The sequence below is a fragment of the Gopherus flavomarginatus genome, chromosome 1 (genome assembly GCF_025201925.1).
Source record: "Gopherus flavomarginatus isolate rGopFla2 chromosome 1, rGopFla2.mat.asm, whole genome shotgun sequence".
Classification (NCBI taxonomy): domain Eukaryota; kingdom Metazoa; phylum Chordata; order Testudines; family Testudinidae; genus Gopherus; species Gopherus flavomarginatus.
In genome coordinates this window covers 96556612-96573069 of record NC_066617.1, presented here as the reverse complement: position 1 = coordinate 96573069, position 16458 = coordinate 96556612, and the positions used below count along the sequence as shown (strand labels likewise).

General features: G+C 49.8%; 1 protein-coding gene across 3 annotated transcripts in view; it reads left to right on the top strand.

Moving 5' to 3' along the window:
• The window catches only part of SREBF2 (sterol regulatory element binding transcription factor 2), a 36630-nt gene extending 21945 nt beyond the window's left edge, over positions 1 to 14685 (top strand). For 2 of the 3 annotated variants that reach the window (XM_050953933.1, XM_050953923.1), the window contains exons 11-19: positions 1567 to 1736; positions 3264 to 3432; positions 3883 to 4006; positions 5369 to 5478; positions 6406 to 6538; positions 7591 to 7759; positions 9004 to 9189; positions 10468 to 10579; positions 11481 to 14685. In XM_050953933.1, the coding sequence (XP_050809890.1) occupies positions 1567 to 1736; positions 3264 to 3432; positions 3883 to 4006; positions 5369 to 5478; positions 6406 to 6538; positions 7591 to 7759; positions 9004 to 9189; positions 10468 to 10579; positions 11481 to 11701 (1394 nt within the window). In that variant the 3' untranslated portion in view covers positions 11702 to 14685. Of the gene's footprint in view, positions 1 to 1566; positions 1737 to 3263; positions 3433 to 3882; positions 4007 to 5368; positions 5480 to 5573; positions 5693 to 6405; positions 6539 to 7590; positions 7760 to 9003; positions 9190 to 10467; positions 10580 to 11480 lie in introns of all 3 variants that reach the window. The other variant, XM_050953913.1, reaches the window with a different exon arrangement.
• Positions 14686 to 16458: the final 1773 nt, after the last annotated feature.

The following is a 16458-nucleotide window of genomic DNA, read 5'->3' as shown; positions in this document are numbered from 1 at the left end:
GATCTACAACCCATCCTGGACAATGATCCCACACTTTCACAGGCCTTGGGTGGCAAGCCAGTCCTTGCCCACAGACAACCTGAAATATATTCTCACCAGTAACTGCACACCGCACCATAATAACTCTAGCTCAGGAACCAATCCATGCAACAAACCTTGATGCCAACTGTGCCCACATATCTACACCAGCGACACCATCACAGGACCTAACCAGATCAGCCACACCATCACTGGTTCATTCACCTGCACATCCACCAATGTAATATACGCCATCATATGGCAGCAATGCCCCTCTGCTATGTACATCGGCCAAACTGGACAGTCTCTATGGAAAAGGATAAATGGACACAAATCAGACATTAGGAATGGCAATATACAAAAACCTGTAGGGGAGCACTTCAACCTCCCTGGCCACACTATTGCAGACCTTAAGGTGGCCATCCTGCAGCAAAAAAACTTCGGGACCAGACTTCAAAGAGAAACTACTGAGCTTCAGTTCATCTGCAAATTTGACACCATCAGCTCAGGTTTGAACAAAGACTGTGAATGGCTTGCCAACTACAGAACCAGTTTCTCCTCTCTTGGTTTTCACACCTCAACTGCTAGAACAGGGCCTCATCCTCCCTGATTGAACTGACCTCGTTATCTCTAGCTTGCTTGCTAGCATATATATATATCTGCCCCTGGAAATTTCCACTACATGCATCTGAGGAAGTGGGTATTCACCCACGAAAGCTCATGCTCCAAAACGTCTGTTAGTCTATAAGGTGCCACAGGATTCTTTGCTGCTGCTACTGCTGTTAGTGGGGTTCCTGAGGGTCAAATTCACTCATGTCACTTAAGCAGGGGAAGTGGAAGCAGGTGCCGAGCTAATCGCTGGAAGAAGACCCTAATATCAGAGACGGAGGGAGGAGTAGATTAGCAGAGACCACCACCAACACACTCAGGCTTGTGTACACCTCTGAAGCTCTGCTTACATGTATGTACACACACATTGACGAGCCTTTGAGGATTGTTACGTGATGAGTGGAGTTTTCACCACTTCCTTTTGGTAGAATGATTCAGTCTAATAAACCACTGACACATCCTGATGTGTAGCCTAAGCTACCCTGTGCCAATTTTATCCCATTAACACTAGTTAAGCCAGCTTGGACCACCCTGAGCAATTCTCCACCCTTTTTGATCATGCTATTCAAATACCTGTGCAGTTCTGGGCCCCAAAGGAAGCTGGCTATTCCAGTGATCATGCGTGCAGCAGCACAAGACTCCATCTCATTCCTTCCATGGCTGTTTGACTCTTGGACAGCTGGGGTGGGGAAGCAGGGAAAGCACAGAGCTGTGGCTGCAGCTCAGAGTCCAGGGAGAGAAGTTCAGGTGCAGCTGCACTGTACACAGAGCACTGGGTCATGATGCCTATAACACGATAAACTTTTTCTGCCAAAATGGTCCAGTCTGTGTAGGATGCAGGCTGTGAGATGCACGGTAATTTTATTAGTTGCACTAGGATCTGTTTTACGTGGTGACTATATAGGAGAGGTGAATTCTTCTCCTTTCTCCCTGGCACAGGTAAACTTCCATCCAGCTCAGCCTACTCAGGTTTGCACATGGCCCTGTGCGCTGTGAATCTGGCTGAATGTGCAGAGGAGAAGATCCCACCCAGCATGATGGCAGAGATCCACCTGACTGCTGCTGTTGGCCTGAAAACCCGCTGCGGAGGCAAGCTGGGCTTCCTGGCGGTGAGTGAGTCCCACTGTTCTCCCCCTAGTGCCTCCCAGCAGATCTCTGAGCAGGGAAGGCCTGCGTATCTCCAGTCAGTCACTGTTTAGCCAAAGGGTGCATAGTTAGGTCTTAGAGGTTGTGACACTTCGGGGTTCAACCCAGACCAGTGAGGGGTTGTCACCACCTGCCCTGTGGCTCTGGGTGCTTTCAGTGCTATGCTGCCATGGCTCACAGCCTGACACAACAGCCAGCCTACAAGCATGCAGGTCACATACCCTGTCTTTTACCAGCCGGTTACTTTTTTCAGAGTGACCCCAACACCCTTCCAGTCCTGAATTTCCCCAAAACAATCTCCCTGTGACAATCTACTGGGGTTCCCAGAATTGAGTTACTATGTACCTCCTCTCAGCCTCAGCAAGTGAGAGCTTTGCTATAGCTAAGCTGTGTGACAGCTCCCTGATGCATCAGCTTGTCTGCCTTGCCAGCAAACTCTTCAGGACTCTGCCAGTCCAAAGCTTGCCTTCCCGGTAACAGTGAACCCCAACTCCTGAGTTCCACAGAGACATCTCCCCCTTTACTGAACGCTCTCAGAAGCTTCAGTTCGTTGCTCCTTTAGCAAGACAATACACTGCAGCTCATTAATTTAACTAGGGTTTGACAAACACTCTTATTTCAATCAGTGCACTGAAAAGGGTTATAGTAAAAGTAAATTGGAGTTTGTTTTACTGAAAGGACACGAGTTTAAGTGTTACCAAGTATATGGCACAAAGAGAGGGCTACAAGCAAACAGAAGTAAAAATACGCTTCTAAGACTAAAACTTAACTTCCACAAGTTACAATCCGTACCTAAACTCAGTTCCCAAAGACTTCAACCCCTTTGCTTGAAGGATCCGATGTTCTGTGTTTTCAAGAGCTCTGATGCCCTTGAAGCCCAAGGGATGGATAACTCAAATGCCTTTTTGCGCCCCACCCCTAATGTTCATTATCTCTGTTATCAAAAGGCGATAAGGCTTCCTGATGTTATTGCCTTCCTGTGCACTTCCCATCCCCCTGCTGATTTGTATGTCAGTGGGGCTTCCATTGTTTTGCTTCCACCTGCTTAAATTACACTGGAGACAGGTAGCTGCCTTTTCTCCTGTCTGGGAGAAAACTGGTTTCTCCCTTTGTTTGGTCACACACAGACTACAAAGCATAATAGCCACGAGTATCCATAATTCCTCATACAGTGTTAATAGACACATTGTGTAATATTAATCACCAGCATGACCTGCTTTCATAAAAGATGTTACTCTGCTTTTATAGTACAGTAATACTGTATACAATCAGCTGATTCAATTGCTTGTTCATTGAGGTTTAGACCCCTCTGTTTTCCCCCCGGTATGTCTGGCCCCTGATTTTTACAGTGGTACCCAACAATTCCACTGAATTGGAATTACCTTATGAACTGGCCTGTAATGAACCTTGCCCTTGTGGTCACTGAGCCATATGCATGATGTTTGCATGTGTCTCTCCCTCTTCTTGGCACCATTCTCCTTTCTCCTCAGGGTTATTTCTTAAATAAGGCCCAGAGCCTGTGTAGCTCAGAGCGGAGTGCCATTCCCGACTCCCTGCGCTGGCTATGTCACCCGCTGGGACAGAGGTTTTTTGTGGAACGGAGCTGGACAGTGAAATCTGCTACAAAGGAGAGTCTGTACTGTGCCCCGAGGAACCCAGGTAAGAGCCATTGTGTGTCTGACACCCGTGAATGCATGACCGTCCGCTTTGTTCTCCAGTCACATAACAGAGCAGCATTCCTTCAAGGTGTGGGGCTGAGTGACTGAGAGGTAAAACCATGGTCCTTTCTCTTGAACAGTATCATACCTATTCTTTTACATGGGTGAAGTGGCACTTCTGATTGGGATCTGTGGGCTGGCTATGCAGAGCTAGATCACTAATAATGAACAAACCAACAGAGGGGTGGAGAGTGACTATGAATATGTCAAAAGTTGGAATTTTTGGGATCTTTTAAGTCCCTGCACCGGTCCCTCAAGAACATCCCTCTTGCTGGCTCCTACTGTTTCTGTCTTGGAGTCTGCTTCCCTCCTCCAGCTGGTCTTGTTGTGTCTGGAGATGCTTGGGTTTGTGAATAAAAGAAGAGCAAGACTCTTGTTCTCTTCTTTCCAGCTGATCCCATTGCCCAGGTTCACCAGGCCTTCTGTGAGAATCTGTTGGAAAGAGCTGTGGATTCCCTCATGAAGCCTCAGTCCAGGAAAGGGGCCACGGGGCAGGAGGAGGAGGAGGAGACCTGGTAAGTTTCAGTGCTTAGGTTATTACTGTCTAGATGACAGGGACCCAATACTATGAGGCATCAAGGGCTGCATTCATAATTTACTAGGAGCCCTGAGGACAATAACTTGTAGCTAATAGGGTCCACTGACCAGCAGCAGGGATTGAACTCAGGATCTGCCAACCCCCTCCCCGGCCACTTGAATTTGAAGGAGAAATCTTAGCTATAACAGTTTTGGGCCCAGACACTTGGAGAGGGACCTGATGACATACTCCAGCTCCATGCCTAACGTTTGTTGGTATCTTGATAACTAAATAAAAAATGTTAGGTTGCATTTACCAGCCGTGTAAACCAAACCAAAATATATAGATGTGAGAGTGGCAGAACAGGCTTTGGCTGCAGTTATTGGTTTCTGTCTCCATATCCGAATGAAATGGAGGGAAAGCAAAGAGTTGCTTTTTATACTCTGAGCTGTCTAGTTTAGAACTGAACTACGGTCATGCCTTGTCCTAGACCAGTTCTAATTATGTTTCTCAAATCTGTGAAGTTCTGTAGTGATCTGCCAGAGTAATTGCCAGTTTGAGGAGAGCTACCTGAACGGGCTCTGATTGAGCTAGCATGCTAAAAACAGAATGGGAGCTGCAGTGGTGGGAGGGGCTAGCCACCTGGGTCTCAGTCAGGATCATTCTCAGGGTAGGAAACCCCTTGCATGCCATGTTCTTGCTCCATCAGAGCTGGCATGGCTATGTGTCCTCGAGCTGGACATTTAACACTCCCCTGCCCCCCCTCCCAGCTTCAAGTCCAGACAGACCCTGAGAGCAAACATCTCTGCAATTACACCAGAGGTTAATTCACTGCTCTGGGTGAATCCTAAACCTGGCCTCCCTTCCTCTGCCCAGCACAACCTGGATGGGTCTATCTACACTGCAGCTGGCTAGCTTCACTCGAGCTAGTGCACTAAAAAGAGAAGTGTGGCGGATGCGGCTCTGGTGCACGCTCATGCTAGCCACCTGAATCCAAGCCCTGGATCTGAGCTCAGGTGGCTAGTCTCAGTCTCTGCTGGAGCGGTGATGTCCACACTGCCCAAGCTAGCATGAGTCTATTTACCTGTGCAAGGAGGCACGTGCCCAGCTGCAGTGTAGACGTACTCAGCAGGGCTTCCTCTTGACCCTGTCGTATTCTTCCAGGCTGGGGGAAGGTTGCTCATAGTAAAGCAGCACTACTCAGAGCTTGAACTCTTGTATCTGCCCTCTAATTCACTAACCTAGTGGGTCAGTGGAGCTTATAAATGTGGCTCATCCAGGTTATATTGTCACACGCTGCAAATGTGGCATCTCATGCCTTGCTGCCTAGTGAATGTTGTTGTCTTGCTTGTGCTTGCAGCGAATTCTCCAGTGCTTTGGAGTTCCTGAAATTAGTCAACTCCTTTGTGGACTCAATGGGAAGCGGGACTCCACCTTTCAGTAGCAGTTCTGTGCTGAAGTCAGCCCTGGGTGAGTGTCATGTTCAAAGCCCCTCCATCTCTGGGAGTCTTAATGGTAGCCCAGCTTCTGAAGCACGCTTCATCTTTGGGTTTATTAACTACAAGAGAATCAGCCTCTGCTGATGTGCAGCCCCTTGTGGGCTGGGACAGAGCTATTCAGCAGCATTCCACCTACAGCAGCTCAGCTCCATGGAATAGAAACTCTTCACTCTGTCCACCTGAAGGTACCAGGGTTGTGATGGCTGTGTATGTTGCTGCAGTGCCCAAAATGTGTTAGGCATTTTCCAAGCCCTCGGAAGGACCACTCCTGCCCTCGAGAGCTTCCAGCTGTCAATGAGCAAACGGGCGCAGGGCACAGGGGTGCAGCATACAGACAGAAGTGCAGTGGGCAGGCCTCTTGTCCCCCAGGAACAGGATTGGCTAGTGATAGTCACTGAAGCTGGAAAGACCTTCAAGGCAAAGTGAGGTGATTCAGTAAACTCCACTCAGTCGGCGGGACGCAGTGCGCAAGCATTCTGTGTGCTGCTGGGGCAGCTGCTTTTTGGATGAGAGAGGAAAACAGATCTTCACAGCTTGTCGTCTGAAGATCCCATGCCCCTCTTTACTAGGTTAAGGGAGAGAGTGTGGCTAGGCCAACTACGTTCTGAAGGCCTAAAAGTCCCCTTGCAGTTTTGAGTGAGTACAGTGGTGTTCACTTCTTGTCCTAGTCTGTTGTGTAGCATTGTTGTGTGCTGTCAAGAAGTTGCAGCATTTCACCCTAGAAACAGCTGCATTTCAGTGCTGGGTGAAATAACATCTGTCCATACATTCCCTAAAGCTCTTCTGGATTCATCAAGGTGGAAGGCACTAGAAATATCTGGCATTATCCTTCTTGTCTGATCTTGGCACAAGTTTTTATGCTTTCCTTGGTTGCAGTGTTGTCTTACTGTTTCCATAGGCCCTGATTTGGTGTGCAGATGGTGGTCAGCGGCAATCGGCATGGCAATCAGTTGGCTCAGAGGGGACGATGCAGGCGTGAGGTCACGTTTCACAGAAGTGGAGCGGATGCCCAAATCCCTGGAGATGTCAGAGTGCGTGGGCCTTTTACCTTTTTCAAACCACCATATCTTTCCAGAAATGACTATATCAATGGCCCATTTGAAAGCAGGTGTTCTGTGGGGCAGGCATGTGTTGATACTTGTCCTGTGGGCTAACCCTATTGGTGCTACATCCGAAGGTAGTTGCAGTGTCACGCTGGGAGATTGCTTCAGTGCCGGCTGATGCAATGGCATGATGTGGAAACATCCAATGCGTAGGAGTGTTCATTGTCATGTTGATCAGTGCCTGTGTTGCAGATCTCTGGGCAGTGAGTTGGGGACATTCCCACAGGACTGTCCTCAACAGCCCTGTATGGGCTATCTAAACAAAAAATTGTGGGGGAAGGTTATCCTCATCTGGGTCCTTTCTCTCGAGTACCCTAGGCTGATGTCCTGTGTGAGGGGAAAGCATGTAAACCTTTCCTAGTAACACTGAAAGGAACATCAGTGCCCATCACTGAAAGCCCCTTCGTCCAGCTGCACGTGGGCTCCTGTAGACAGAAACTCAGGCTTGGTCTACACTACAAATGTATGTTGGTATAACTACGTTGCTCAGGTGTAGACAGTGCTATGGAGAGCTGCTTCTGTGGACATTGCTACCGCGTCTCGGGGAGGTGGATTACCTAGTCTGATGGGAGCAGCTCTCCTGTCAGTGTAGATAGTGTCTTTGCTAAGTGCTATGGCTGCACTGCTGAAAGTATAGACAAGCCCTACTAGCATGTGTACAGACACAGGCTTTGTTATTGGTTCCCCCCATGCCCTTGGATCTGCCAGTGCTGCATATGTGTCTGTACCAGTCTGCAGCTTCTCTGGGTTGGCAGTGCTCTTATGCCAGATTATGTGGTGTCTTTTGTGATCTGAACCAGTTGGGATGGGGAGAAGGCTGAGACCACTGAACTCATTTCCCTTGGGACTTAAGGTCAGTTCAGTAAAGGTCCTTGGAGACTAAAGGCTTGTTTGATTAGAACTGGAAGGTGCTTTAGAGCAGCTGCTGGAGAGGCCTGGACACAGCACTGTTTGAAAGCGTTGCCCTGTCTGTCTTTCAGGAATGCCCTGGTGAAAGCGATCTTCCATGTATGCAAAGCCATGCAGGCCTCCCTGTTGGGGAAGGCAGATGGGCAGCAGAGCTTCTTTGGTCACTGCGAGAGAGCCAGCAGCCACTTGTGGAACAGCCTTAACATGAGCAGTGGTGTCTCTAACACTGGCCTCAACAATGTAAGGGTCCTGTGTGCCCTCTGCTAGCTTGTGCTTCCTTCCTGATTCCTGCTCTGGCCCGCTCTGTTATTCCTGGGGGGCAGCTGTAGTGCATTGTAGTTGCATTGCATGTTCTGGCAGTACTTGTGCAATGTTTCTGCAGTGCAGTACAGAGGCACTTTCCATTTCTGCAGCACAGGTGGGCCCTCCGAAGGATGACTAGGATAACACCCTATCTCCCCTGCCTGGGAGCAGCAACGGGTGGGATTCAGGGAGCTTGGGTGGGGACACAGCCTCCATTTTCTATGTGCGGTAGAGCTCTCTATGGCCTGTAGCCTTCTACCTCTGGCAGGGATCTTGGTAGATCTCAGTAAGCTAGGGCGTGGTCAGTACTTGGATGGGAAGACTGCCAGGGAAGACACTGGTGCTGCTGATTCCATTTGGAACAGCTTCTTGGTGTATAACTAGTGTGTGTTTAAGGGTGGTGACACCATGGAGCTCTGAGGTGGGCTGGTGGCTCTGCCATAGCCATCTGCAAGCTGGCCAGCTTGTCACTATGCAGCTGTGGAGCGCACTTTGTTTTGATGTGGTTAATGGATCAAGCCAAATGTGCTCATCAAAATTTCCTTTCTGTGGTTCAGTGTAACAATACAGCAGGTTGTGGTGTGCTAAAGGAGGGCACATCAAGTGCTTGTTTGCTTTAGGCATGCTGTCCTGCAGTCTCTAACTTTAAGGCTCTCAGGTTACCCCCGCCTGGCTCGGGGGTAACTAACTCTCTGGGGCAGGATGACTCCAGGTGACTGGTCAAATGTGGAGCCTTTTGCCTCGAGGCTGGTGGTTTGAATCCAGCTCAGCTTGATAGTCACTAAAGGTTATTTTGGATTTTTGGTGTCTGGTCTGCAGTGTGTTTGGAGCTTTCCAGCCACTTCCTGCTGAGCCAGCACCACAACACCGTGTCAGCAGCACTCGCCCTCTAGAAATGGCCCCTTCTGGGCAGGGCCTGTCCCACTGTCCCTGTTCTGAAATGGAGTGGACTTTGGTCCGCAGAGCCATTGATTTGGGCACCTTTCGGGAGCAATCAATTCCCCTTCAGAATTGCTCAAGGCATTTAGCAAAGTGGTTCTGCTCAGGTGGGTCGGACACTCTGCCTGCTTGCAGCTAGAGGGCACTGCTGCTCCCAGCTATGGAGAATCCTGGCCACTCTGCAGGGGAAGGCTGTTGGCTCACTTTCCTTCTCCGTCCTCTCTTGTGGGGGCTCCTTGCAGATGATCCAGCTACTGACCTGTGACTTATTGCTCTCACTCCGCACCACACTGTGGCAGAAGCAGGCGAACTCCAGCCAGGCCCTGGGTGAGACCTACCACGCCTCGGCCTCTGAGCTGACGGGTTTCCAGCGAGACCTTGGCAGCTTGCGCAAACTGGCCCATGGCTTCAGGCCCGCTTATCGCAAGGTAAAGTCCTGCCTCTTTCCTCATCCTCATCTGCCTTCCCCTCAGTCTTACAGAGCAAGCAGTGCTTGTTTTCAGCCTGCTCTGCACAGCACCACACTTCCAAATAGTCGCCCCAAAGAAGCTTCGTCACTTGAGTTTGTAAATCTGAAGTGCAGAAGAGGACAGAATGGCCCGGGGCTGGAGATAGCGCGTGGAGTTCTCACATCTCCAAGAGCATTCAGTCTCTCCCCAGGCACTTAGTGGGTGAGAGCCACTCCCCTCCGGCTGGGTGGGGAACTGGCAATATCAGTCCTGTTCCCAATGGGCAAGTGTCTCTATTAGTTAATTGACCTCCTTTGTGGTATAGACTGCTGAGATTGCCAAGGAGAGGCTACCCCTCCTGTCCCTAGAGGTGACTGCAAGTTAGGATTGAGGCTATTGGTAGAGGGTAGGACAGGGAACCATGCCCTGTCTGTCCATGTTGCTCCTGCTCTGTGGCTAAATGGAGGATTTGGATTCTGTCATTTGGATGCTTTTCACTGATTGGACAAAGCACCAGGGAGCATCCTGTGAACACAGTCCTGTAGTGTCCTGAGGGGATGTGTGCACCATGTGGAAGGGATGGAGGTGAAGGCCTGGGGTTTCTTTCATCTATAATCCCTGTGATCTCCCAGCTCAGGCTGGGCCACTGGGGAGCCGGATGTGGGAAGAGTGTGCAATGTGGGACTCCGTTTTACCCGTGTGCTAAACAGTGACTGAGAAGTACGGGGCGAACCCTCGTGTCTCATCCGGGGTCCTCTCTCTTCCCACTCCACGTCTCTTGTCAGTGCAGGGTTACACCTTATGGTCTAACCTACAGAGCTTTATCCTGTCTGGTTCTAAATGTGTGTAAACAGTGTGTGTTAAACAACTGACCCCACTGGCCTGGTTCTCATGGCCAACTCTATTCCGGGGACATCAGACCTGTTCTCTGAGATAAGGAACCCTAGGGCTGGGGCCACACCTCTTCCATTTTCTGCCCTGGTTCCTGTGTTGCTGATGCCAGCCTCTTCCACCCAGCCCCTACATTGCCACGGTACAGGAGGGCAAGGAAACAGCTTTGCTTCTCACTCCTTTCTTGTCCCCATTTTGGGACCACTCAGTAGGGAGTGCCAGAGGCGAGGCGCAAGGGGAAACCATGTCCCTGCTTGTGAGCTGGGAGCTCTGTCTCACGTGCCGGCAGCATGGGATATGCAATATGGACATAGGATCTTCCCAGTGTGCGGCTGCCCATCATTGCCTTCTGCTCTCCTCCCCCAGGTATTCCTGCACGAGGCTACTGTGCGCTTGATGGCAGGCGCCAGCCCCACCCGCACTCACCAGCTGCTGGAGCACAGCTTGAGGCGACGCACCCCCCAGAGCGGCAAACAAGGTTGGTGTGGGAACAGGCTCCCTGTTGGGAGAGGGACCTGTAGCATTCTTTTGTGCTGTGGGCTCTTTGGCAAGCAGGGGGTTGTTTGGCAAGGCTTAGTGTCTGGAACTGAGCTGCCCGGCGTGGTGCGTGTTAGCAGTGACCTTGCTGAACGATGCAGGGGTTGGAGACAGGCTGCGGATCTGTTAGGTCTTCCTGAAATCTGTTGCTGAGCTGCTGGGATTTGTGGGGCTTTGGTGCTCTGGTTCAGGGAAATAGATCCCAGCGGAGCCTGGGATCCTTACACAGACTCCAGCAGAAGATGGCATCTCACTGGAGACTCCTATATTCTAGCAACGGAAACCAGGACCCAGAGCTTCAGGTCACAGGGCAAGCCTTAAAATGCTTCTTAAAAACCATCATTAAGCTGAATTTAAGGGGCATGAACTACCCTAATGAGCTACCCTCAGGGAAGCAGGGAATTCACAGATCAGGGTTAAGTTTAACGTGCTGATCTCCTAAAGAAAAGTCATCAGCTTAAAAAATAATAATCCTTTTAGCAAGCAAATGTCTTTGCTCAGATCACAGTGAACATTCAAGATTACTAATACTGGCACAAGTTAAATTTGGAACCGAGGGTCTGGCCCCTGGTTATAGATCCAGTCCATGTTTTCCCTGGGATCTGGGTGTTAACGCTGCAGACCTGGCCAAACTGCAGCTCGGGCCACCTCACCTTGCTGCCTTTAAAATAGCGCCCTGAAGGCTTCATCCCATCATACTCAGACATGGTGTATTGACCTCTGCGGCTGTCAGCTAGCTTGGAGAAGGCTGCATTTTATCGTGACCGACAGGATCCCCTGTACCGCATTTGGGCTAGAGCTATGCAAAGCTTGGTCGCAGTGATATTTCTTCTCCTGTACAGGTGAGCTGGACACGCTGCCAGGACAGAGAGAGCGAGCCACGGCGATTCTCCTGGCCTGCCGCCACCTCCCCCTCTCCTTCCTCTCGTCCCCGGGCCAGCGCGCAGTCCTGCTGGCAGAAGCAGCCCGCACGCTGGAGAAAGTGGGGGACAAGCGCTCCTGCAACGACTGCCAGCAAATGATCGTCAAACTGAGTGGGGGGACGGCTATCGCCGCCTCCTAGCCCAGGGTCCTTATGGCCAAAGTCAGCCTTGTGAGCCATCAGACTGGACTCTCCCCCCATTATAGTCCCTCTTTGGAGCAGACGGTTCTAGATTAGGGCCATGCAAGTGGAGTCACTTGGGCTGGGGAGGGCTCTGGACTAGCCCAGGGTTAGCTTTCCGAGCCATTGGCTGCGTTCAGGCCTGGTGGCAGGACTGGAATCTGGCTAGTGCTGTTCTAGTTTGTGTAACCAGGCTAGCAGCTGCTAACAGCTCCCCTACTCCCTTGCCCCTCGCTGGGGTTAGAGGCGATGCTGGGGTTAGAGGAGGGGTCAGCAAGCCCTGGGGACAGAAAAGTGCCATTTCCTGGTGCTGGGTGGGTCTGTGTTCCGGGGGCTTCTCACCTCTCCCAGACCCCTCGGGAGGGCAGAGGAGCCCCCCAGAATCCCCTCCGAGGCAAAACCAGCGTCTCAGGCAACTCTCTACCTGCAGGCTGGCTGCCCGCCTGCTCCGGGTTAGCTGGGATGGGGAGGGGAGAGCACTAGCTCTCTCTTCTCAAGGTGGGGCTCACTACACTGTTTTTATGGGACCCTTTTTCTATAGACTCTGCATGTGTGGGAAGCTCTGTGAGAGGGGTGGTGCTTGGAGCCAGCCCACCCCACCCAGGAAATCTCCCTGTGGGTTTTATACAGTTTTTTATAGCAATGTATGTGTCTTTACAAGATGTCAGGAATAGTTTGAGTAGATTTCTCTTATCAGTACCCCCTGCCCCATGTGCTTCTCCCCCCACCCCCACCCCCTGTCACAGAGCTACCTCCTGCCTCTGTTGGGGTTGGGGGAGGGCAGAGTTCTAGTTTAAATCCTCAGCAGCATCTATAGTGAGGGCACAAAGGTACCTTTCTCTGGGCTGCTCATGTGGTGAGGGACCTAGGATGTGCAGAGACCTGGGCTGAGGCGAAGGGAGAGAACTGTCTGCTGGGCCCCCTTCATTGGCACAGATGAAAACGGGTTTTTAAAAAGAGACGGTCTGATACTTCATTGCTCAAAATCCTGGACCTGGTGGTTTCTGCCTCCTCTCCCCCCCCCCCCCCACTCCAGGCCCCTTTGTCCTCACCTACACACCTGTCAGTCTGATCTGCATGGCAGGATGTGCCCCCTTGGGAGGGAGCTTACATAAACCTGGTGTCTGCCACGGTTTGGAGGATCCTGGAGCGGGCTGGGTCCTCTGTGTACTAATGCCAAGTCATGTGACTTTGAAAGAGGATGGGGTGGGGTAGTGACCCAGTTTTCCCTTCTGCTCCACCCTTCACATTGCCTCTGTCCAAAGACTGAAATCGTTCCTGTTCACGCCTGCAATGTGGAAGCTAGCGCTTGGCAGAAATGCATTGCTGCTGCTTTCCATGTGTATGTGCTCTGTGTGTGTGTAGCTGAACTATGCTGGTACTGGGTATAATCTTATCCCGAGCAGGTGCCTGCAGCCCTTCGTTACCCAGCATGGTGTCTCATTGCAGAAGCAGGACTCAAATTTTTGTTAAACCTGTCTAGATTTATTCGGTTTTCTGCAGCAACCACAGTTGGAGGTTCAGTTACTGCAAAGAAAAGGCTGTTACAATACATGTGGGACCTTCTGCCTCTGTTTTGCAGCAAGCTCCTGGTGAAGGCTTTCATATGCCACAGAACTAAACACTCTGGGAATGTTGTCCACCACTGCTTTGCTCAGATGTAAGCCTTACTGACGTAATTCAGCCTGCCATCACACCACACATTCAGGCTGGTTCTATACTCCCTGTTGTTGAACTGCAGGGCATTCTGCAGTGAAATGCCTCCCTCTGCCCCCACATCTCTCCCACCCCTTTTGGGGGGCATTTAATGGAAGAGTCATAATTGTAATCATTTCCTCAAAAGAAAACGTCCTTTGTGTCTTCCGAGCGTGTGGGTGGATGCGTTCAAAGGCTCCACTTGGAACTCCTGCTTCGCATTGGCGTCAGCAGCACATGATAAGTGGGACACTCAGGAGTGGTTTTCTTACCTCTGGTTTCTGGCTCCTGATATCTCGGTAGATCAGCGTATGTGAGATGTCCTACGTGTTGATCGTGTTGGCTGCTTCTGCGTTAAACGCACATGAGTACAATAACGTGGTGATATGAGTACCCTGTTAGTTTGGCACAAGAACAGATGCTGCTTTTTATGGCTCAGTACCACAGCTTCTTGGCTCTTCAAATGGGACAGAGATACAGCTTGTTTGTGGAGAGCCTAATGCCCACCCACTCCTTCAAGGCAGGATGAAACTAAGACCCTGGTTTCCAAACAAACTACTCGCATAAAGGCTTCTTGCTTTAAAGCCCTAGGCTTTTTAATCTCCCCAGGAATGTATCTACCCATGGCATCCTTCATGTCATTTCAAACCTACACTGGTCAGTCTGCAATGGCAACAGTAGTATACTAGGGAGGGGAGGAGTTCTGCACCCATCCCTGTTTGTCCAGGCACACATGGGAAGTGGTGACTCATCTCCTCCCCTGGTCACTTCATGTAAAGGTGAACAGAACCCTGTACTGGTGTGTTAGCTGGGGGAGGGGGATGGGTTCCTCGGAGATGTTGAGGGCAGTACTGATAGCTTAAGGACAGTGCAGGCTCCCCTTGTGCAAATGGTCCATGCATGATGTTTGTTCTTTACACCTGTGGCACTTCAGGTGTGAGGTTCCTTTCTGTGCCTGTTTATGTGCTGTTATTTATGGACCCGCTGTCTCTCTATTCCCCCCCCCAAATCTTTTTGCGTGTATACACTGTAATATTTGGGGCTTGGGGGGGGGGGAGGGCAAGTTTATGGATGAGAAAAACTGTCTATTTATCCAACGGATAGTAGGAGTAGGGACACTTCGCTGTAAAAGATATAGCTGGTGATGGCTCTAGGGAACCATTTCTGCTCTTTGAGAGGTGCCCAGTTATGTACCCTGTCCCAGTGCTAGAGAGCAACTGTTGCCTAATAAAGACCCATGGTACCACCTGGCCCTGTGTATGGTGTATTTATTAATAGTGTTCCTTCCTCTCTCCCCAATTCATGCTGCTTTTGGCGGTGGTAAGACTGAATAGCTTTTAAACTCAGCGGTGAAAGGGGTTGGACTAGAAATGGCCAAACCACCAAAGTTCTTAAAGGGGAGTCGCTTCATAGAAGTATCTGCAAGCCCCAGTGCTTATCTAAACATCTTGTCTGCTAAACTAGGCTGGAAATCTTGCTACGAAGGACTTTTTACTGCTCACCACACCAGGAATGTAAGCAGGAGCAGCATTTCCTGGTAGTTTGGGGTTCCTGCTTCTTGTGGAACCTGCCAGTACAGCACACCAGATTGCACTAGTGGTCCGTCTGGTCCAGGATCTTGTCTCTGCCTGTGGTCATCACCAACTGATTCGGGGTAGGTGTAAAACCCTGTAATGGACAATTATTGAAATAATATGCTCATAGGGGAAACTTTTGCTTCACTCCTGTTATTCCTGCTCTTTGATCCCTTGGTTTCTTTTATAGTCCCTTGTGAAGGGCTTCTGACAAAGCTTTTAAAAATCCAAATTAGAACAATGCCTTCTCCTTTATCCACTGTTTTGTCAAAGAATCCTAGTTGTTGAGGGCTGTACTTTCCTTTTTGGAAGCCCTGCGGGCTTGTCCCATCACATAAATCTACGGCTTCATTTTAACTTGTAATTATAGCTTTCAACCAGTTGTCCTGGTGGTCTGAAACTCCTAGGATCACCTCAGTGCTTAAGGTAGGCACAGAACTTGCTATAGTAGCTGATCTTAACAAGTGAATGTTTTTGTTTGCAGCTCAGCTACTTCAGTCTTAAATACCTTTTAAATACAGTGTGTATCCTCTGGAGCTCATGAATTGGTGGTCTTGAATCTAGCCATTGTTCTGGCTGCTGCTTCTTGGATATCTTGTGTTTCATCTTAGCCACATGAGGAGCAGTTTGGGATAGACATCTCTCCCAACCTCCTCTAAGTGTTGGACTGATGCAGAGAAATGCTTTAGTCTCTTTCTCCCTTTATGTTTTGGGAGTCAAGCAGATTGATCCCCAGGCTTCCTGCTTCAGAGAGAGAGAGGGGCACGCACACTTTTTTCTCATTTTAATGTCAGTTATTCTTCAAAATTCTCTTGTAACCCATCTGATTTCCCTTTTCCCTGCCATTGTTTGTTTGGTTATTGGCTTCACTAGGGCGGTATTTCCATTTTCTGAAAGCTGCTTGTTTGACTCAAATAACCTCTTGAAGCATGCCATTTAGCCATACTGGTTTTATTCTCATTGCCTTCCTACTTCCTTGTTTGGTTAAGGGTATGCCTAACTTCTGTCACTCCATTAGAGTTGCTGACCTAGCCTCCATGCAGACCCCAGGTGTCTTAATTTCCTTTTTGTGTCTTTGACTAGCTTCCTCATTTAAAAAAAAAAATGAAAAACTTCTAAAGCTGTGTCTGTGCTATGGTTTGTCTAATTCCTTCTCTAGGAGTGTTGCACTTAATTAAATAGGCCCAGATTCACATAGGTATTTAGTTTCCTAACTTCCAATGAAATCAATGAAAGTTAGCCTAAATGCCTTTGGGGAAGTGGGCCTTTGTGATCACTATTCCTTAGTGGGTTTGCTGTTTGTAAACCAACTCCTGTGTTAAGACCAACTCAAGAGTAACCTCTGCTCTTGGGTGCTTTAGAACTAGCTGTTGCAGAAACTGTTGGGAAATTGCTTTTCTAGCCTTCGGCTGGCTGGGAGCTTTAACCAGTTATGAGCAGCTCACTGGA